Raw genomic sequence first — 23467 nt, 5'->3', positions numbered from 1 at the left:
CAAGCTCTGCCATTCAGTATTGTGTTCCCATAGTAAGCAGCCGAGAACTCTTCTCCCCCTGACAGGTTGTAGCTACATAACAAACTATTATTAGGAACTGTTACCGCCCAGAAGGCGCATTGTAAGGGGACACGGACGCAACCTCGTACCATTCATCCTTCTCAGCATTCCTTCTGATTCTTTAAAGAGCTGATCGGCCTCCATCTTGACCGTTGTGACCGCCCGTCCCTGGTCACCAAGGCTGGATGCTTGGCCTAAGCGGCTCTTTAGCAAGGCATATTTTTCCTTTACGGCATCTAGGCCCTATATGATAGATGTCACATTATAGATATCACACAGCAATAAAGAGATGCAAGTTATAAATATAGTCAGGAACTTTCATTATAACGCGTCTGACAAAGTGCTCTCTGCTGCCCCCTCTGTCCATGTCAGGAACTGTCCAGAGCAGAAGCAAATCTCCATAGAAAACCTCTCCTGCTCTGGACAGTTCCTGATATGGACAGAGGTGGCAGCAGAGAGCACTGTGTCAGACTGGAGAGAATACACCACTTTCTGCAGGACATACAGCAGATGATAAGTACTGGAAAACTGGAGATTTTTACAGTAATTTACAAACCTATATCATTTTCTGGCACCACTTGATTTGAAACCATTTTTTTTCCACTGGAGTAGGCTGGGTTCATGCTACGTTTTTGCAATCCGTTTTTTTTTTCATCCATTAAAAAGAAGGAACAAAATGGATCCGCTTTTTTTTTTTTTTACAAAAAAACATAGACAGCCTCATTTTTGTGTCCATTAAAAAAAGCGCATCCGTTTTGATCCATCTTTTTATAATGGAATTCAATGGAAAAACGGACTCACACACATGCATTCGTTTTTTTCATCCGTTTTTCATTCGCTTTTTGTAAAAAAAAGGATGAAAAAAATGGATTGCAAAAACGTAGCGTGAAACTATCAGTACCGCTTAACCCTTCCCCTATCAGTGATTTATGGCAATAGCGTAAGTCCTCACATTTTGCCATAATTCTTCTTTTTCTTCCATATAAAGAGGCATATGGGGACTTGTTTTTTGTGGGACCACTTGTACTTTTTATAAACACATCTTGTTTGCCATAGAATGTTTGTGGACTGAAACTAGAAAAAAAAGCTAGATGTTGCAGGAACATAGTCAGAGTCTAAACTATTCATTTCAGTCCAAATAACGGCCGATATTGTACAAATGACATCTGTCAATATGAAATAACGGACGTTATTTGGATTCAAAAGGCCACATAAATGTTGTGGGAACAAAGCCATACTGAGTTTTTAATTGTTAAATGTATTCAGGAAGCTGCCAAGCGCCCTCTACTGGTGTAGCCAGAAACATGGACATAAGGGAATGTGGACCTCTGTGTTAGAAACTGAGCCTGAACCAGAAAAAAGAAACTTTTCTTGAAACGTCCTTAAAGGGATAGTTCAAAAAACAAAACAAAAAAATCTTTCAATTCAATTGGTACCAGTGCCAGAGATTTGAAACTTACTTCTATTAAAAAAATCTTCCTGTATTTATCAGCTGCTGTATGTCCTGCAGGAAGAGGTGTATACTTTCCAGTCTGACACAGTGCTCTCTGCTGCCACCTCTGTCCATGTCAGGAACTGTCCAGAGCAGCAGCAAATCCCCATAGAAAACTTATCCTGCTCTCCAAACTAGAAAGAATACAACACTCCTGCAGGACATACAGAAGCTGATAAGTACAGGAAGCTTTGATATTATTTAATAGAAGAAAATTACAAATCTCTGGCACTTTCTGACACCAGCTGATTTGAAAGAATTTTTTAGGGGGTGAACTACCCCTTTAAGGGCATTGTCCAGTTCTCTATACATGACGTTCTCTGAGTACCTCTTGGGCATCCATAGCTTTCCGATGAGCTCCCTCAGATGCTTGTTTGGCCTGGCCGGCCTGCTGCAGGCTGTCTGCAGTTTTCTCCCGCAGTTTCTCCATTCGCTGTGTGAAGCTCTGAAGCTGATCATGGACGTCCGTCAATCCCCTTTCTACAGGGCCCAGGACTTGTTCAATCTGTAATTAGAAAGTATTCCGCTCTGTTTAGTGTAGGATAAGAAAAAATTTATTTTACTATAAAAACGTATAATATATGTGATTCTGCTGCATTTAAATGGCTTATTAGCTGGGAGCGGCGATCGCAGCTGATGGTAGCCAGGAGCCGCATGCCGCAGAGTGGAAGCAGTAAGGGAAGAGACGGACTCTTTGCTGCCACTAATGGCTGTGTCAGGAACAGCAGGGCGCTGCATACAGTGCTAGAGATACTGAGCCTCTCCTGATGTCTACATTAACAGATGTTAGCATCATTATTATTATTATTTATTTATAGAGCGCACTTAATTCCAGAGCGCTATACAGGCGACAGGGGTAACAAGCAAGAACATTACAAGACCAAAACACATTACATGAAGGCAGATGGCAGACTAATACATGGGGAAGAGGACCCTGCCCGCAAGGGCTTACAATCATTAGAGAAGACATCACACTCGGGGAAGCTGACTGTGTCAGTAGCGCTGCAGCCACAATTATACAATCCTATAATTATACACAGCACAGTGTGGCAGAACAAGGAGGGGACGCCTTTCAGTCACCACTTACTCTGCTACAGACTACAGCTTCTGAAGTGTCTGAAACCCTCCTGACACAGGCTGCTTCCCCAAGTGTAATGTCTGTCCTAATGCTAAGATGATTGTAACTAGACATCAGCAAAGGCTAAGTATCGCTAGTGATGTCTAATTGTGTTTGGACCGGAGCTTAAAGAGGTTGTTCACCAATTTTTTTTTTATTTTTTTAAATCAACTGGTACCAAAAAGTGCCAGAGATTTGTTATTTACTTTTGCATGAAATGGTCTGACACAGTGCTCTCTGCTGCCTCCTCTGTCCATGTCAGGAACTGTCCAGAGCAGCAGCAAATCCCTATAGAAAACCTCTCCTGCTCTGGACAGTTCCTGACATGGACAGAGGTGGCAGCAGAGAGCACTGTGTCAGACCACTTCCTGCAGGACATACAGCAGCTGAAGAGTGCTGGAAGACTTGAGATTTTTTAATAGAAGTAAAATTACAAATCTCCAGCACTTTCTGGCACCAGTTGATTTGAAAGAAAAAAAAAATCTGACGAGCAACCCTGCAGTTCCTGACACAGCCATTGGTGGCAGCAGAGTGGTTATGTTGCCCCTTTCTGCTGCCACTCAATGTAAAAAAACAAAAAAAACAAATATCCTTTTAATATAATAATAAATATAAACCTAATTAGACTTTCCACGGTAACCATAGATGTAAGACTCTGTACTGGGACCCACCTCTTGCATGCGATCCTGGATTTGCCACAGCAAGGCGCTTGATCCGCGTATTTTATCTTCTGCCTCCTGGAGGGTTTTCCTGGCTTGCCTAATATTACCCTCCACACCGTCCACATTCTCTTCCACACTGATTGCTTTATTTCTAGAGAAACATAAAAATGTCCATCATGTATCTGAAGTGTTTTCTCCCCAGTCCAGGAGACCAGCCACTCATTGCCGTACCATATGGTGTCACCTACAGCTGGCCGTACAAACCAAGGGCCCTAGTACACGGGGCGATAATCTGCTCGATTCGGCCAATTATCGCTCTGTGTTATGCTGCATTTACACGAAACGATTATCGCGCAAATTCGCACGATAACGATCAAATTTGAACGATAACCGTACGTGTAAACGCAGCGAACGATCAAACGACGAGCGAGAAATCGTTCATTTTGATCTTTCAACAACTTCTCAAAAATTCGCAGATCGTTCCGTGTGAACAGTTGTTTGTCGATTTAACCAGTGTGTGATAGGCTTTAATCGATCGCAAAACGACCGCAAAACGAATTTCATACCGTCTAAACGCTGATCGTTATGAAAAAAAATCGTTACTCCGACATAGTTAATCGTACGTTTTGGGAACTTTGAAATCTATTAGATATGTCAATGGAATGGTTTGGTGCACTGGGGGCGGGACTACCACCCAGACTGAATATTCATCCTCAGCAGTTAAGCTTTCTGAGCAGATTCAATTGGCAGCTCACATTCAAAACAATAGGAAAAAACTAAACTGAAAAGCAGCATTCAAAAACACTGTGTGGGTGATCTATCAAACATGGTGTACAGTGAAACTGGCTCAGTCTCCCCTAGCAACCAATCAGATTCCACCTTTCATTTTCCAAAGAGTCTGTGAGGAATGAAAGGTGGAATCTGATTGGTTGCCGGGGGTGACTGAGCCAGTCTCACTTTACACCATGTTTGATAAATCTCCCTCTAAGAGTACAGTGCACCTCTTATCATTGTATTTGCTTGCTTTTAGGTTTCTTCATGTCTCGGTATACATACCTAGCTTCTTCAGCCTCGCTCTGCAGTTTCTTCGCTTTGGCGATATCCTCTTTTGTTTGGGACAGCACCGCATCAACATCAGGCAACTTTCCTGCTATGTTACGTATTTCGCTCATTTTCCTCTGAAGAGAAGACGCATCAAAGGGTAGCCTGAGCGATAACACATACTCGCTGACCTCTTGGATAGTGGCTGGATCTGTGGACGGGTCTAAGAACAGAAAAAATGGAAAATTACTAGTTGTGTTCCAAAAATTAGTGAACTGGGTAACTTATATATCTTATAAATCTTTATCTTTCATACAAAGTGCCCAAAGGACAAGTCTAGCCAGACCAATTTTTTCGCTAGTGCTGGCGAGGGTAAAAGAAATAACGTGCTCTTACCTCCCCTGCTCCAGCGACCGCTGCTCCGATTCCCAGCCGCCTCCTGGTCTAAGCAGGGACCCGGGTGGTGACTAGAGATGAGCGAACCTGCCTGATTTCTGGTTCATACGAATATGGGATAGGCTGTATCCCAGTTCCCCAGGCTGTATCCACCCGCTGCACAGAGCCGGCAGACAGCGGGAGTCAGATGCAGAGATTTCTGGTTCATACGAATATGGGATAGGCTGTATCCCAGTTCCCCAGGCTGTATCCACCCGCTGCACAGAGCCGGCAGACAGCGGGAGTCAGATGCAGAGATTTCTGGTTCATACGAATATGGGATAGGCTGTATCCCAGTTCCCCAGGCTGTATCCACCCGCTGCACAGAGCCGGCAGACAGCGGGAATCAGATGCAGAGATTTCTGGTTCATACGAATATGGGATAGGCTGTATCCCAGTTCCCCAGGCTGTATCCACCCGCTGCACGGAGCCGGCAGACAGCGGGAGTCAGATGCAGAGATTTCTGGTTCATACGAACCAGAAATCCGGCAGGTTCGCTCATCTCTAGTGGTGACTTGTGACTTTCTTTTATCCTTCCCTTCCCCAGTACTTGCTAAAAAAAAGTGTCTGGCCAGACTTTCCCTTTAAGTAAAGGACCGTGCTCTCTATAGCCCTGTGTAACAGAAGGACAGTGGAAACTGCAGGGATTAGACAGTCTCCCATCTCCTGTCAGTACGGCAAACAGATCACTGATCTCAGGGAGACCAGCCAAAGAAGATGTCTGCCGGGTAAAGTGCTCAATACAATGAAATCCTAGGTGCATTGCCCCCTGGGAAACATCAATATGCAAAATGGTCCATGGAGCCTCAGTTACGAGTCTCAAAACACAAGACTAGCCAGATATCCCACCAGAGAAGGACCTGGCCAAGAAGACCACCAAAACCACCATATTAAGTGGCCCCTTCAGTCAATATCTAACTCAATTACGAGTATATGATATGACCAGGGAAATCCCAGAGCCAGACATCCATCCACAGGAGAACACAGTAGTCCATAGATATCAGCACATTATACAGTGGGTGGACACTGCTGTTTTTGTAAGTAGATGTATGTTTTATGGGGGGAGATTTATCAAAGGGTGTAAAATATACAGGTTAAGGCTGGGTTCACACTATGTATATTTGAGGCTGTATTTGTGAGGCTGTATAGCAACCAAAACCAGGAGTGGATTGAAAACACAGAAAGGCTATGTTCACATAATGTTGTAATTGAGTGGATGGCCGCCATTTAATGGCAAATATTTGCTGTTATTTTAAAACAACGGCTGTGGTATTGAAATAATGGCCGTTATTTACTGTTATATGGCGGCCATCCACTCAATTTCAACATTGTGTGAACAGATCCTTTCTGTGTTTTCAATCCACTCCTGGTTTTGGTTGCTATGAGGACCTGACATGAGGACCAAATACTGCCTGAAATATACATAGTGTGAACCCAGCCCCCAGCCGTGCACAGCAGCCAATCACAGCTCAGCTTACAGCTCTGGTAAAATGAAAGCTGAGCTGTGATTGGCTGCTGTGGGCAGTTTTCACCAGTGTATATTTTACTTCCTTTGATAAATCTGGGAGATTAGAGGGAGATTTATCAAACTGGTGGAATATAGAGCAGGCCAAGTTGCCCCTAGCAACCAATCAGATTCCACTTTTCATTCCTCACAGATTCCTTGATACATGAAAGGTGGAATCTGATTGGTTGCTAGGGGCAACTGAGCCAGTTTCACTTTACACTAGCTTTATAAATCTCCCCCATAATGTATAAATACTTTTAAGCTATGAGGCTGTTATATGTTTCCTCATTGTTCCTGTATACTGACACCACAGCTTATACCGGCACAATCCTCCCCCCCATCATATAAGCTGTGGGATGCGTAGTGTTCAAAGCTTGTCTGAGGCGCTACTGATCTGACAGTAATACCGCACAGCGCTGATCTCTCCTCGCCATATATTATCTGACATATACCATACATATCCCTGATATTGCCTACTATAGACTGCAGCATACTATATAAGCCAAGGATCCCCTCATCATGAAGACCACTACTAAAATCCTTGGCTTTTATTACACATAGAAAAATACATGAAGCCCCACAGAAAGCTGAATCTGTGGAATCTGTACAAATTATTATTATTATTATTATTATTATTATTATTATTATTAATAAATCCAAGAAGAACGCAACAACCAAGTATGATTGCCAAACGTCTAAATTTGTTACAGTATTAACTTGTAGTTCATAAAACATCAGTTTGTCAATGAAGCAGATTGATGCCGATAAATCAGATTGATGCCGATGAGCACTTGTTACTAAAACCATCATGGATTATGGGGCAGGGTTCTCGGCATCAAAGAGAAAACAACTTTTATTAAGTCCAGCAAGTAGGGAGAACGAAAAGCTCAGAAAGGCCACAAACAATAGAACAGTTGTTTAGCAGTCTACAACCGAATCAACATGCATGAGATAATGCTCATGCCTTAAACTATGTTCAAATGACGTATTTCTTCGTATTTCTACGGCCGTTGTTGCCGATTACAACAACGGCCGAAGTTAATACGAGAAAATACGCTGGCCGGGTATCTATGGGATCCCGGACGGAGTGTATACACATAGTATATGCTCTGGCCGGGATCCCTAGCGGCATCGCAAGCAACTGACATGTCAGTTTTCTGAGGCCGCTATTCAGCGAATAGCAGCCGCAGAAAACCATGTCAGTGCATACTATGGAGCGAGCGGCTGCGGCCGCAAGCTTCATAGCGTACAGTGGGGAGTTCTGATGCGGGCGTGCACGGATGCGCCCACATCAGAACTCTGCGGCATGAAAGATCATCCGGCCGGTCTCTTAAGCCATGTGAACATGGCCTTAAAGTGTCACTGTCACTTTACAAAACTTTTGACATGTCATAGAGACATCAAAGAGACATGTCAAAAGTTTTAATCGGTCTGGGTCTGAGTGTTCAGACCCGTACCGATCGGGAAATAGAGCTGGAGAAGACTGTGCTGCAGCGCGTCCTCTCCCGGCTCTGTGCCATGTGATCAGCTGGACTTATAACAGAGCTCTATGGAGCCCGAATGATCAGTCCGACTGATCACGTGACACAACGCAGCGCATCTTCTCCCAATTGGTACGGGTCTGAACACTCAGACCTGGACCGATCAAAACTTCATTCATTAGCATCAATCTGGTTTATCAGCATCAATCTGCTTTATTTACAAGCTGACGTTTTATAAGTACAGATGAATGAACTCCTTCTCCGGTGTCCCCCGCAGCTGCCAAAATCCTGTGAGTGATTGGCTGAGCAAGTTGTCACTCTTGTCAGCCCGCTCAGCCAATCACTGGTCTTGCCACTGTCCTGTCTCAGTCAGTAATTGACTGAATGGGCTGGAGGCGGCTGGAGACACTGGAAACCTGGAGGAGAACACCCAGGTAGCGCAGACATTAGAAAATAATTTTTTTTTTGTCTAGATGTGCAGCCGCCATCTTTTCAAACTTATTCTGAGCTTCACAAAAAGTTTGGTTCGTTATCAAATATTGAAATTATTGATGTTTTGCAAAGTTCAGAAAATATTTCAGTTCAGGAAGATTGATTCTTTCATCTCTATTCATAAGCTACAAGCTATGCAGAGCGATGTCCCAGCACAGGGCAATGCAGAAAAAATCCTGGAGTTTGACAGCAGAGCTGGGTATCATCCTTCCCACCCACAATTGGTTTGTCACCTTGTTAACACTTAGGATGACACAGTAGTTTTCATACTTTAGATTTTTGACTTCATATTCGGCCTTATTTCCACGTTCCATTAATACAGTCCATGCACGGAAGATGGTCCTCCTGGCATCATTCATCATCATGATGCTGGGAATTTTGAATCAGTTTAAATCTTTGCAGTACTGTACTGATAGGGTATGTTCACACTGAGTAAAACAGGCGGAATTTTGCCACGGAATTTTGCCACGGAATGTGTGTCATAGCCCGTCTATAGGACAGCGTGCGCTCCTCCGCAGCTGCCGCTCTCCGCTCAAAGAAGTGACATGACGGGCTATGACACACTGAGACAGGCGAGATTCCGCTGCAGAATTCCACCTGTTTTGCTCAGTGTGAACATATAACCCATACAGCTTCAGAGCTCCCGGCTCCTAACTTTGTTCCGTAGCACATTGTACTTACATACGACATACGGACGGTGCACGGAACATGTAAATAAGGCCTAAAGGTAATGAGTCCGAGCAGAGAAGCCCAACGGCTGTGAGACCACATCTGCCTTATGTGCTTTATATCAACTAGAAGGAACCAAAATCTCATTTTTACCAACTCAGACAGATCAACGCTGTAACACGTAACGGCCTAAGAATTTATGTCACTCCAAAGGAATAAGATCTACTTCAGGAGAGTAATCCCGCAGAGGATGCCCTGCTATTAATATGATAAGCTGACATTGTAGAAAGTCAGCAGCTTGGCTTATATGTTTAGACAGGTAGTCTGATTAACTAGTCTGCACAGGTGACACCTGAATGTAGAGCACATGTAAAAGGCCTACACGTGGTGCACGGAGTCTCACAATATGATATATACGTATATATTTATATACATAACAGGCAATGGGTGTGGACTCGCTGTGCTACACAACTGGATTGACATTGGGTTATAGTAAGGGGCAGAATCTAAGTAACTTTAGGTTTTCACCCTTTATCCGTCTCCAGGATGTGGAGGCTGGGCTTAGCTGCCAGAGCGTTCCCAGGGTGCAGATCGGCCATGAGCCTTGGTCCAGCCATGAGCATGTGTAGTGTCCCACTAAATGTTTTCTTTTCTCTTCTAACACCTAGGTAAAACTGTATCTCTCCAGTGTCAAAGGTTAGGACAGGTAGCCGTTGTTCTGTACTCCAACCACTAGATGTCACACTCTTACAGCACAGCTGCAGATAACACTAGGTTCAGCTATACACACACTTTCTCTCTGTAGTCTGTACTTCCTAGAGATTATTATTCTAGTTCTAGACGGATCCTACAGTAGAGCATAGTGCAAGTTCAGCCGCTTCCTACTGACAAAACGCTCAGCTTTGTAGGAAAGGCACCACAAGCTAGCTCCACCCAGAGCAGAGACCTGGGACTTGTACAACCCCAGAGGACGGGTCACCCGACACTGTGGGGCAGGAGGCAGTTAGGTGAGATAACTAGACTCCTCCATACGTGAGTAAGAGGATTTCTTCAAATACTTCTCAACACTTCACCACATCCTGGCAGAGTACACAGTACATTAGGCAAGGTCCCTCTTATCCGGTCCCTATCTCCTGTTGTTGTTTCTTCTATCAACCTCACCTATCTACCTGTTGAAGTATTGATTTGACTGATTAATTTTTGCACTAAGTAACTTTGCACTGTTTGGAACCTTTTGCACTAAGATACTCATTTTCAAGTAAAGTGTACAAGTTGTTTAAAGTAGGACTCTCTGGCGCCGCACCTGCACCTCTACCTCACACCTCTCCTAACCAAGGTCCAGTTACCGTGTGTCTGGGGGTGGGTGTTACCACTCCTGGCCACAGTGACAAGTAGCCTCCAAAACACCAAACCCACCAGCAGGCCCAACATCAGTACCAGCAGCCCAGGCATGGCATGTGGACAGGTAGCATTGCAGTGATAAAGTATATAGGGGGTTTAAAGGAGAAGTCTGGCCCTGGCTAAAAACTAACAGCCAGCAGGGGAAGTTACAGACATAGGAACCAGTCCTTACTTACCTCTCACTATGCCCAAGATGCGCTATTTGGCCGGCCCAGGGACCCCCACTGGAAGGCATGTTCCCCGGAGTTGTGAAGATAGGGAAAATGCCCATCCCAGCTGATGGACAGCCCAGCCCCACTCAGCAAATGAGTGAAGAGGCATATGGAGAAATGAGTTAGTACCCTTTTCCCTTATGCCCCTTCCATTTAATAAAAAAAAAAAATACAAAAAACCCTGGAGGCCGGACTTCTCCTTTAATTCTAGGATAGGACGGGGACAAGTCTAGGGTACACACAGTGCATTTTTGAATAGCAGAGAGAGGAGAACACCATGGAGAGGTACAGGCAACCAATGGTGGTAAATGCCAGGAGCGACAGTACGCTGGCCGCTGGGAACGCAATATACATACTCCAAATGTGATACACTCCTCACCTGTCAAGAAGTCTCGAACTTGCTGTATAAACTGTCCGGCGCTCCCAATATCTTGTTCCATGCGGGTCCTTGTCCAGGTCACTTGTTCTGACAACTGTTGGGCGCTATCTTTGATTTGATTGGATGTTTTTTCGGCTTCCTGTATCTAATAAACAGACATAACGTGTAACACAGGTCAGTTGTTCTGCCTCTAATCATTTGGAGATGGAGGGAACACACAGTCCTTCTTATACATTTAGTGTTTGGGGACAACTAGATCTAAGAAAAAGTGTCAGAAATTACAATTCACTTTCATTCAGTACTGTAGAAGTTGTGTGAAGTTGTGAGTACCCTGAAATGGAGAAATCGTCCTCTCAATCAACCATTCTTTATTAACACTCAGCCATAATTATTATTGTATCCTGTATTCAGGAGTGTAGCTAGGATTCATGGGGCCCCATAGCATGAATAGTGTACGCTGCCCCCCCCCCCCCCACACACATACATACTCACCTGGCCCAGTGCAGTTCCCTTGCGTCAGTCTCTTATGTGCAGAAGACACTGAGGAATTGCATCGGGCCAGGTAAGTATGTGCAAGGTGGGGGAGGGGGGCTTTTGTGGCTGGAGGTGCAATGCTGCCACAACTGGGCAGGAAGCCAATGGCTTGATCACTCACAGCTAAAGGGCCAGGGGCCTGTGGGCCCCCTTTGTGCACGGGCCCCATAACAGTAGCACAGTCTGCTATTATGGTAGCTCCCCACTGCCTGTATTACATTGAGTAAAGAGCATACAACACTATTTACCATCTGAGTGTTCTTCAGAAGTTGGCTGTTCAGGTCTTGAAGTTCCCTGGCAGTTTTCTCTGTGTTCCTTAGTGCATTCACGGACAAAGGAAATGCCCCTCTACAACTGGATCCCACCTTGCAGGATGTAATATTGTTCCTGAGACACACCGTGCCCGGGCACTTCTCAGGGGTGCAAGATTCTGTTATCACACCCTCACAGATCTACGGAAAGTTGATAAATAAATCATTTTCAGAATAAAAACATTCTATCCTAAGTAACATTTACTGTCCCCCGACATGTCGCATCAGATTTATTAGACATGAAGATAATACCAAATGCATCAATTAGGCTCTATTCACACGTTCAGTACTTTTTCAGGACCGGATGTGATGTCGGCAATCACACGCAATCTTCATCTATAATCTGCAAAAAGTTCACTCGCATTGCATCCGTAATAGGTGATAGTTAAATCAGTGGGAATGGATTAAAATGATTACTCATCTGTATTGTATACGGATTTGTGGACATTATTGAGGTTTCTTCTGTAAAAATTACAGATATTCCCATAGACTACTAGAGCTTGCTGGTAATTTTGGGGGATTACAGATGGTTATAGCTACAGACAGTGTGAACAGCTTAATTGAAATCGGTGCACCTTTAAGTGTACCCACAATCTGCCCCCCCCAAACCGCTTATACCTTCGGCTAGCTGCTTTTAATCCAAGATCTGTCCTGGGGTCCGTTCGGCAGGTGATTCAGTTATTGTCCTAAAAAAACAACTTTTAAACTTGCAGCCCTGTGTCAAATTGCCATGGCCAAGAGTATCTGTGCCCTAACTTTGCACCACTTTGTCCCTCCTCATCATTACAAATGCCACTGGCAGAATTTTTCCTATTCCTCTACAGTGCACACAGCACAGGTGCCTTAACGAGCCAGCCCATGTGCCGTGCTCACACAGCTGATGAATAGGAGACAATCTGCCTGGAGCATTCCTAATGATGATGGGGGGGGGGGGGGGGGCGAGGAGGGATGGAGAGGTTGTGCCAGCCTAATGCACAGACACTCTAGGCCACGCCAGTTTGACACAGGGCTGCAAGTTTAAAAGTAGTTTTTTAGGAAACTAACTGCATCACCTGCCGAACGGACCCCAGGACAGATCTTGGATTAAAAGCAGCTATCTGATGGTACAAGCGGTTTGGGGTGGGCAAATAGTGGGTACAGATTCACTTGAATTTATCTGTAACTGTGGACAAAACTACAAAACATGTGAATATAGCCTTAGGGTACGTTCACACTGAGGAAAACAGGTGGAACTTCTGAGCGGAACCCCTGCCGTGGACTCCGCTCGGAATCCTGCCCTCCCTTCTGTCAATGTGATACATAGCGCCCCTCCGCTCTCCGACATGTCAATTCTTTGAGCAGAGAGAGGCAGAGGGCGGAGGCGCGCAACTTACATTACATTGAGACGCTGAGGCAGACGGGAGTCCGTGGCGGGGATTCCGCTCAGAATTTCCACCTGTTTTCCTCAGTGTGAACGTACTCTTAATCTTCAGATAACGATACTATGGGGGGGATTAATTAAGAATGATGCATTGATCTTACCCCCGCAGTACACACACACTAGGGGGAGGGGCCTAATTTTCGTCCACCAGTCTTAATAAATGTCTTTGTGTTTTCAGTATAAATGTCTTTGTGTTTTCAGTATAATTTAGTTGTAATTGCCTATTTGCCCATAGTTTGCCCAGTAATATAAAACGTTAGTACTGTACATGTAATAACATGGCTTGTATAGTTACCCTGTTGATGGTTGGAGTAAGGTTTGGGTAGGACAGCTCATCTTTTAGGGTCTCCAGGTCAAACACTGCTTCTTGGGTCTTCCCTTCAAGACCATTTACCCCTCTCCTGCTTTCCCTGGATTGGGATACAGTTGTCTGAGCCGTTGCCACCCTCTCAGCTGCCGCTAGTGATGACTGGTAGGCTGCATTCACAGTGCTTAATAAACCTAGAAAAAATATATTTTTTTGTCAAACGTTTGTCTCAATGAACACAATGCTGGAGCCTTTTGTTGGCAGTACAGGTCATTTCCCAACACCCAACATGGGAAGCTCTAATGTACAACACTGCAGAGGCAAAAATAGCAGAGATTACCCATAGAGTCTCCATTAGATTTACAGAGCCCTATAGATATGCTGGACATTTACAGCAGGAACATTTTCTGGCATATATGGTAGATGTAGGGTTCACATGCAGTGTGTATAGGCTCTAGGCTCTGTGCACATTACATTCAAGTCTTGTGTTTGGCATGTACACAAAAAAAGCTCTTAAAGTGTTCACTATGTCTCTAAGGGTGGTATTACATGGGACGATTATCGTTTGAAAAATTGTTAGATCGTTCGGATTTGAACGATAATCATTTAGTGTAATAGCAGACAATGATTAAACAACCAACGAGAAATCGTTAGTCGTCTGATAGCATTTGGACCTATTTTTATTGTTGATCGTTTGCAAATCATTTGCATGGAATAAGACGATGTTTGGTCGTTCGCAGTAGCAACGACAGGACGACCGCATAAACGATCATAAGTAACGGTGAACGATTTCAGGTCGTTCGTCATAGCGGTCGTTTGAGATCGTTTATTGCTAATTGTTGATTGTCGAAAAATCTTTGTGGAATAGCACCCTAAGGCTTTAAGGGCCACTGTACAAGCAGTATACCATACAGCATGCATCAAGCCCTGCGGACGCTGTGTGTCTATACAAGTATATATACTGGGCATATATTGGGTAATCTGCCTGAGGTATGGCGCAGATGAAAGCTTCAGGGGTCATTTGCACTGAACCCCCAGGGCGGGTGGTGGTTGTCGCACTAAGTAGATCAGCCTACCTATGGCATCTGTAGAGATGCTGTTTCCATGTTGGGTCAGTTTCCTCTGGTAAAGCTCATTAACATTGTTAAAATTGACTCTCAAAGAATTCATGTCCGCTGAGAGAGATCCAAAGCCATCCGCCGAGTACTGGTCCAGATTTATTTGCCCCATGTCTCCCCTGTAAAATACAAGGAAGATTTGTTGTTGGAAAATGTTTCGAATGACAATGATCATTTTACCTAAATAATACCCAAACCGTGAGAGTGACATAAAGAGGCTCTCCAACACAAACAGGAATCTGTTACAACCATCTTGTACTTCAGAATCCAACCTGCCCAACACTTCTATGTCCATTCAGGAAAGATGCTGCCACACAGATTGCTATAGAGATTGCTAGAAGCCTCAGGAGCACCATCAGGAGCACTGCCCCGCCCCCAGAGCACCGATTCGGATCAGACATACCTCCATCCTCAGCGTCTCCTGTGCAATCAGCAGGTGATATTCGTCTAACGTGCTGATAGTTTCCCTTTACAGTTCAGTTTGGACTTACCCAAACTTTCAGCGAACCTGCCTAACCAAACTTTTAAAAAGTTTGCTCTTCACTAGCCTCTATACACTACAAATACTGCTCTGTAGTATAACTAATAAATGAGTCTGTGAGGAATGAAAGGTGGAATCTGATTGGTTGGTTAAACCTCCCCCAATATCTCCAGATAATCGCCTTCACAGCATAACTAACTCACCTCATTTTTGTCAGCTGGTTCTCCATTTGCAGCATCTCACTTTCTGAGACCCCCGATCCACCAGACAGTCTCTGGATTCGCTGCAGCTCAGCTTCAACGCTATTTACGCGAGGTGCAAAATCCACATTGACCGTCCCTATCTGTGCCGCAGTCGTGTTCCGGAATGTTTGCAACTGTGTGCCTAAACCTCTGAGCTCATAGTCATAAAACTGGAAGCAGGAGTGGCAGGGCCTGCAGTGGGGGAATGTGGCAGAGAAGCCTTTTTGGCACGAGTCACAGCGTTCCCCTGCAAATCCTGGTCGGCACAAGCATTTCCCACTTGCTTTATCACAGCCATTTCCGAGTGTTCCCTGGAAGTCACAGTCGCATTCTGCATATAAACAAGATGAAAATAAAGCATAAAATGTACAGGACAAATTAAGGTGCACAAAGAAGGTTTTTTTTCTAACCGATTGGTGTCAGAAGGTTATATAGATTTGTAATTTACTTCTATTTTTTTTTTTTTTAAATATCCAGTCTTCTAGTACTTATCAGCTGCTGTACGTCCCGCAGGAAGTGGTGTATTCTCTCCAGTTTGCTCTCTGCTGCCACCTCTGTCCATCTCAGGAACTGTCCAGAGCAGCAGTAAATCTCCATAGAAACCTCTCCTGCTCTGGACAGTTCCTGACATGGACAGAGGTGGCAGCAGAGAGCACTGTGTCAGACTGGAGAGAATACACTACTTCCTGCAGGACATACAGCAGCAGATAAGTACCAGAAGACTGGAGATTTTTAATAAAAGTAAATTGCAAATCTGTATAACTTTCTGACACTAGTTGATTTGAAAGAAAAAGAAACTGTCAGAGTACCTTTAAGAATACACTTAACACAAGGAAGAAAGGGCAATAAGAGATTAAAACAGAAGCAGACACATTTTTTAATGAAAGACGACATAGAGAGAACAGAGCGGCTGCACATCCCACCTATGGCTGATACTAATGCCGCTAGGACTATTTTAAAAACCAATGCCAGGATGTTGGTATATAATTTGATCAAACCATATTGCCCCGTGTACCACGTGCAGGTCCCCTGGTTCACACGGGTCCCTATGCTAACTCCACACTGTGTCGGTCATCGACCGCCAACCCCGCAAAGCGTGCACATGCAGGGAAGGGAGGCCATGGAATGTACCACGTGCCGGTCCCCTGGTTCACACGGGTCCCTATGCTAACTCCACACTGTGTCGGTCATCGACCGCCAACCCCGCAAAGCGTGCACATGCAGGGAAGGGAGGCCATGGAATGTACCACGTGCCGGTCTCCTGGTTCACATGAGTCCCTACACTAACTCCACACTGTCGGTCAGCGACCGCCAACCCCGCAAAGTGTGCACAAGCAGGGAAGGGGGGCCATAGAATGGCCCTGCAACCCCAATGCCACAGGACCAAACCCAAGGGGCCCCCAAAACCCAGCAGGCACCAGCGGCGGGGAAAGCGCCCACCAAGTACTACAAGTGAGAATATGATCTTGCTTAGTGGGGTTGGCGGTCGCTGACTGACACAGTAAGGAGTTAGTGTAGGGACTCCAGGAGACCTGCACACGGTACATGGAGCGATATGGTTTGATCAAATTATATACCAACATCCTGGCGTTGGTTTTTAAATGTAGCCGAGAGGCATTAGTGTCAGCCATAGGTGTGATGCGCAACAGCTCCTTTCTCTCCATGTCGTATTTTACTTTTCTCCCTTTTCTGAGCAGTTGGCACTCCTCTTTGTAAGACCCATGTGACCCCAATTAGCAGGAAGCACCTGTGCTCACATGGCAAGTCTATGGCCCCCCTTCCCTGCTTGTGCACGCTTTGCTGGGTTGGCGGTCGCTGACTGACACAGTGTGGAGTTAGTGTAGGGACTCATGTGATCCAGTGGACCTGCACGCGGTACATGGGGCAATATGGTTTGATCAAATTATATAACAACATTCTGGTGTTGGTTTTTAAATGTAGCCGAGAGGCATTAGTGTCAGCTATAGGTGTGAGGTGCAGCAGCTCCGTACTCTATGTGTACACAGCCCGGTGCAGTCTTGTGATATTTTTTCCCCTTGGATGTACAGCAGTACAGGCATGAAATGCTGCTATGTGAACACCGCCATTACATTCATTAAGCTTTGAAGTTCCTTCTCATTTGCATATATAATCTATTTTCCTTAGATGAAACGTTTAGGCAGCAGCAGGGCCAATGTAGGTGACAGCACAAACCTCGGCATCCGGTCTGTGAGCTTCCATACATCCTGTCCGGGCATTCAGTACAAAGCTGGCCACCAAAGCCTTCTCGGCAGAGACATTGCCCAGTGACCTGCATGAAGGAAGATACGACCGGTTACCGGATGCTATAGACACTGCGGAGACTAGACTTTATGTAATGTTGGAAGGTTGTGTGGTGGAGAGCTGGATATAAGCATCCTTCATGCGCTTGATCCAGTACTTTACTCAAAGCAGATGTGTGTATTACATGGCCTGTCAATAGATGTAAGCGAGCACCGATCTGCTGGATTACCGAGCCTATTGGATAGCTCTGTACAGGGCTGTACACATATATATATATATATATATATATATATATATGTACACTCTCCCCAGTGTCCTTAAAGGGGAACTATCCGCAGTTATACAAATCGAACCTGCTGATATGTCCCTATTGTGCAGGAGACGCCGAGGAGGAAGCTATTTCTCTCACCTTCCTCCTCGGCGCCCTTCCGATGCATATAGGAGTTTACTCCACAGTCTGGTAAGACTGTTAGGAGGACTGGGGCACGCACTGGGAGCACCGCCCGCCACCACAGCGCCAATCCTTCTCTGTCTGGCTCCATCCCTTTCTAATTATAATCAATGGAGGAAGACGGCCAGGGGTGGGCCAGATTGGCGCTATGGGGACGGGCACTTCTCCTAACGGGTACCCCAGTTCTAATGATCCCACCAGACTGTAGCGTAATCTACTAACTGCACCGGAACGTGACATACCTTCCTCCTTGGCGTCTCCTGTGCACTTGGGACAAAGCAGCAGGTTAGATTTGTCTAACCTGCTGATAGTTCCCCTTTAAAGCTTCTCATTGCAGCTGTCGTTGCACTGACAGGCGGCCTAACAGCAAAATGATGTCTGTCATTTTAAACAGAGAGGAAAAACCGTTGTGTGAACATAGCCATACAATGTACTTGGTTATAAAGTGCAAGGATCATGTAGTCCCAAAGCTAAATGCGGCATGTTAGTAAAGAGCTGAGTGTTTGCACAGGTCCCAGAGCTAGTAAACAGGATCATACCTGATTCCAAGCACCTCACTCACCCTACACGCGTTTCACGTACCTCGCTTTATCAGCTTTACAGCTAGCAGGTAACATATTACCATGTTCTGATGAGAGTTCTTACCTGATTACATTGGAGGCTATAGGAATTCCTTGCATGGCAGCCGCACATCTGACATCCCCTCCCGCTTCCAATATTCCAGTGGTGGGAGGCACACTGGTCACAACGCCGACCGGTGACATTTGGAAGACATCGGCATTGTCCAGTTTCACTGTCACATGGCTGCTCTCTCTCTGTGCCTTGTGGGTCACAGTCACACTCTGTCACAACAGCAAATAGAGACAAGTTAGTGACATCCCAATTCTCTACCGTGTGGGCAGAATTATTAGGCACGTTGTATTTGAGAGGATTTTTCATTATTATTATTATTGAACAACAACTATGTTCTCAATCAACCCAAAAGACTCATAAATATCAAAGCTTAATATTTTTAATAGTTGGAGTTTTTTTTTTAGATTTGTCGATCTTAGCAAGATATCGGTTTGTGCAGTTAACTATAAGGCCATGTTCACATGGCGTAAAAGACCGGCCGTTCTGTGACCCGGCCGTGTCACGGAGCGGCCGGCCTCTGAAAAGATCATCCCGACCGGTACTGCAGTACAGGCCGGATGATCTTTCACGCCGCAGATTTCTGATGCGGGCGCATCTGTGCACGCTTGCATCAGAACTCCCCACTGCACACTATAGAGCATGCGACCGCAGCCACTCGCTTCATAGTGTGCACTGACAGAGCTTTCTGCTCTGCAACAACAGCTGTAGAAATAAAATAAAAATACGTTGTGTGAACATAGCCTTACTGTACGGAATTATTAGGCAACTTAATAAAAACCAAATATATACGCATCTTACTTGTTTCTTTTCACCAGGCAAACCAACAGAAGAAAAGAAAATTTAGAAATAAACATTTCTGACATTCACAAACAAAACCAAAAACAAATCAGTGACCAATATAGCCACCCTTCCTTACGATGACCCTCATAGGCCTCCATCCATAGATTCTGTCACAGGTTCTCTATAGGGGTTCAGATCAGGTGAACATGGGGGCCATGTCATTATTTTTTCTTCTTTTAGACCTCTACTGGCCAGTTGCACTGTGGAGTATTAGGAGGCATGTGATGGAGCATTATTGTCCTGCATGAAAATTCTTGAACGATACCGACGTCTTCCTGTACCACTACTTGAAGAAGGTGTCTTCCAGAAACTGGCAGTAGGTCTGGGAGTAGAGCCTCACTCCATCCTCAACCCAAAAAGGTCCCACAAGTTCATCCCTGATGATACCAGCCCACACTAGTACCCCACCTACACCTTGCTGGCGTCTGAGTCGGAGTGGAGCTCTCTGCCCTTTATTGATCCAGTCTCGGGTCCGTCCATCTGGCCCATCAAGAGTCACTCTCATTTCATCAGTCCATAAAACCTTAGAAAAATTAGTCTTTAGATATTTCTTGGCCCAGTCTTGACGTTCTAGCTTCTGTTTCTCGTTTTTCAGCCGTCCTTACCTCGGCCATGTCCCTCAGTATCGCACACTTAGTGCTCTTTGATACTCCAGTAATGCTGCAGCTCTGAAATATGGCAAAACCAGTGGCTGATGGCCTCTTGGCAGCTTCACACTTGATTTTCCTCAATTTATAAGCAGTTATTTTGAGCCTTTTTTTCCCCAACATGCTTCTTGCAACCCAGTCGGCTATTTGCCATGAAATGCTTGATTTTTCGGTGGTCACGCTTTAAAAGTTTTGTATTTGAAGGCTGCTGCATCCCTCTGCAAGACACTGCAATATTTCTGACTTTTCAGAGTCCGTCAAATCTCTCTTCTGACCCATTTTGCCGAAGGAAAGGAAGTTGCCTAATAATGAAGCACACCTTATATAGGGTGATGATGTCATTAGGCCACACCCCTCCTCATTACAGAGATGCACATCCCCTGGTTTACCGAATTGGTAGTTGCCTGTACAGCCTGGAGTAAGACAACATGTATAAAAAGGATGATGTGGTCAAAATACTCATATGCCTAATAATTCTGCACATAGTGTAAAACCATATACATACATGTTATAATTAGACATATAGTGGGAAAATAAGTATTTGATACTCTGGTGATTTTGCACATTGCACAATGGAGAGGTGTGTAATGTGTATGGTAGGTACACTTCACCAGAATCTCCAAAAACCTTCCAAATAATCACATTGTATCATTTTAATAAATAATTATTATTGCATGACATAGGCATTTTGGTCACCAACCAACCAGCAAGAATTCTGCCTCTCACAGAGCTGTTAGGAATCTCCTCCTAATCTCTATTCATTATTACCTGTATTCATTGTACCTGTTTGATCTTGTTACCTATAGAAAAAAAAACACCTGCCCACACTTAATCAATCACACTCCAACCTCTTCACCATGGCCAAGACCTAAGAGCTGTCTAAGGACACCAGGGACATAATTGTAAACCTGCACAAGGCTGGGACGGGCTACAGGACATTAAACAAGCAGCTTGGTGAGAAGACAACAACTGTTGGCACAATTATTAGATAACGGAAGAAACACAAGATGACTGTCAATCTTCCTCGGTCTGGGGGCTGTTCCCCTGCACAGGGAGGATTATGATCGATGCTTTCAGCAACTGACCCCTTTACTTACTGGTACAGCCCTGTGGGTTGGCAGCACTCAGCTGGTAGTACCCCGGCTTGCAATAATCACAGCGTTCTCCCCCAACATTTTCTTTACAGATGCATCTTCCATTCCTAGGGTCACAGCTCCCACCTTCCGCACTGCCCTCTGGATCACAGTCACATGCTAAAAAAAGAGGATTTCAGACATTAGAAAGGCAGCGAGAATGAAGTGATCCTGTCACCCCCATTACCCTTGCTTCATTTCATCGGTGCACAGTGTCAACTGGGGGGCTTTATGGTAGCTGGGTTTTATCTCCCTCCTAGGTGACATTCTTCACCAATGAAATGAAGTGATTTTATAGCAGAAAGAAGGCACAGACAAAATTATACAGGTATATATCATATGTGCAGCATATAAAAGTAAAGGGGTGAGAGTATCACTTTAAAGAGACATTCTAGATATAAAGAAGGACAGGAGGTTGGGACAAGACGGGACAGGAGTATGGGACAGGAGTATGGGACAGGAGGATGGGACCGGAGGACGGGACAGGAGGACGAGACAGGAGGATGGGACAGGAGGATGGGACAGGAGGACGGGACAGGAGGACGGGACAGAAGGACGGGACAGAAGGATGGGACAGAAGGATGGGACAGGAGAACTAGACAGGAGGATGGGACAGGAGGATGGGACAGGAGGACGGGACAGGAGGATGGGACCGGAGGACGGGACAGGAGGACGGGACAGGAGGACGGGACAGGAGGACGGGACAGAAGGACGGGACAGAAGGATGGGACAGGAGAACTAGACAGGAGGATGGGACAGGAGGATGGGACAGGAGGACGGGACAGGAGGATGGGACAGGACAGAAGGATGGGACAGGAGGACGGGACAGGAGGACGGGACAGGAGAACTAGACAGGAGGATGGGACAGGAGGACGGGACAGGAGGATGGGACAGGACAGAAGGATGGGACAGGAGGACGGGACAGGAGGACGGGACAGGACAGAAGGATGGGACAGGAGGACGGGACAGGAGGATGGGACAGGAGGACGGGACAGGAGGATGGGACAGGAGGACTAGACAGGAGGATGGGACAGGAGGACAGGAAAGGACAGAAGGATGGGACAGGAGGATGGGACAGGAGGACGGGACAGGAGGACGGGACAGGACAGAAGGATGGGACAGGAGGACGGGACAGGAGGACGGGACAGGAGGATGGGACAGGAGGACGGGACAGGAGGATGGGACAGGACAGAAGGATGGGACAGGAGGACGGGACAGGAGGATGGGACAGGAGGACTAGACAGGAGGATGGGACAGGAGGACGGGAAAGGACAGAAGGATGGGACAGGAGGATGGGACAGGAGGACGGGACAGGAGGACGGGACAGGACAGAAGGATGGGACAGGAGGACGGGACAGGACAGGAGGATGGGAAAGGACGGGACAGGATGACAGGACAGAAGGATGGGACAGGAGGACGGGACACGACCGGACAGGAGGACAGGACAGAAGGATGGGACAGGACAGAAGGATGGGACAGGAGGACGGGACAGGACAGGAGGATGGGAAAGGACGGGACAGGATGACAGGACAGAAGGATGGGACAGGAGGACGGGACACGACCGGACAGGAGGACAGGACAGAAGGATAGGACAGGAGGACGGGACAGGACAGGAGGATGGGAAAGGACGGGACCGGATGACAGGACAGAAGGATGGGACAGGAGGACGGGACACGACCGGACGGGAGGACTAGACAGGAGGATGGGACAAGAGGATGGGACAGGACAGGAAAGAAGGAAGGGACAGGAGGACAGGACAGGACAGAAGGATGGGACAGGAGGATGGGAAAGGACGGGACAGGATGACAGGACAGAAGGATGGGACAGGAGGACGGGACACGACCAGACAGGAGGACAGGACAGAAGGATGGGACAGGAGGACGGGACACGACCAGACAGGAGGACAGGGCAGAAGGATGGGACAGGAGGACAGGACAGGACAGAAGGATGGGACAGGACAGAAGGATGGGACAGGAGGACGGGACAGGACAGGAAAGAAGGAAGGGACAGGAGGACAGGACAGGACAGAAGGATGGGACAGGAGGATGGGAAAGGACGGGACAGGATGACAGGACAGAAGGATGGGACAGGAGGACGGGACACGACCAGACAGGAGGACAGGACAGAAGGATGGGACAGG

At 46.0% G+C, this 23467-nt stretch overlaps 1 protein-coding gene across 1 annotated transcript in view; it reads right to left on the bottom strand.

The window, feature by feature from the left end:
* Positions 1–23467, bottom strand: part of LAMB3 (laminin subunit beta 3) — a 66022-nt gene that overhangs the window by 2294 nt on the left and 40261 nt on the right. Inside the window, exons 11-22 of the mRNA XM_069944961.1 lie at positions 21292–21447; positions 18720–18916; positions 17555–17651; positions 15323–15692; positions 14597–14757; positions 13509–13714; positions 11731–11934; positions 10949–11093; positions 4388–4595; positions 3341–3482; positions 1881–2057; positions 150–303 (exon numbers count right to left, since the gene is read on the bottom strand). Coding sequence (XP_069801062.1) covers positions 150–303; positions 1881–2057; positions 3341–3482; positions 4388–4595; positions 10949–11093; positions 11731–11934; positions 13509–13714; positions 14597–14757; positions 15323–15692; positions 17555–17651; positions 18720–18916; positions 21292–21447 — 2217 coding nt within the window. The remainder of the gene's footprint in view (positions 1–149; positions 304–1880; positions 2058–3340; positions 3483–4387; positions 4596–10948; positions 11094–11730; positions 11935–13508; positions 13715–14596; positions 14758–15322; positions 15693–17554; positions 17652–18719; positions 18917–21291; positions 21448–23467) is intronic.

The sequence above is a fragment of the Dendropsophus ebraccatus genome, chromosome 11, assembly GCF_027789765.1.
Source record: "Dendropsophus ebraccatus isolate aDenEbr1 chromosome 11, aDenEbr1.pat, whole genome shotgun sequence".
Taxonomy (NCBI): Eukaryota; Metazoa; Chordata; class Amphibia; order Anura; family Hylidae; genus Dendropsophus; species Dendropsophus ebraccatus.
The sequence above is the reverse complement of the archived record's forward strand: the minus strand, read 5'-3'. Positions and strand labels throughout refer to the sequence as shown.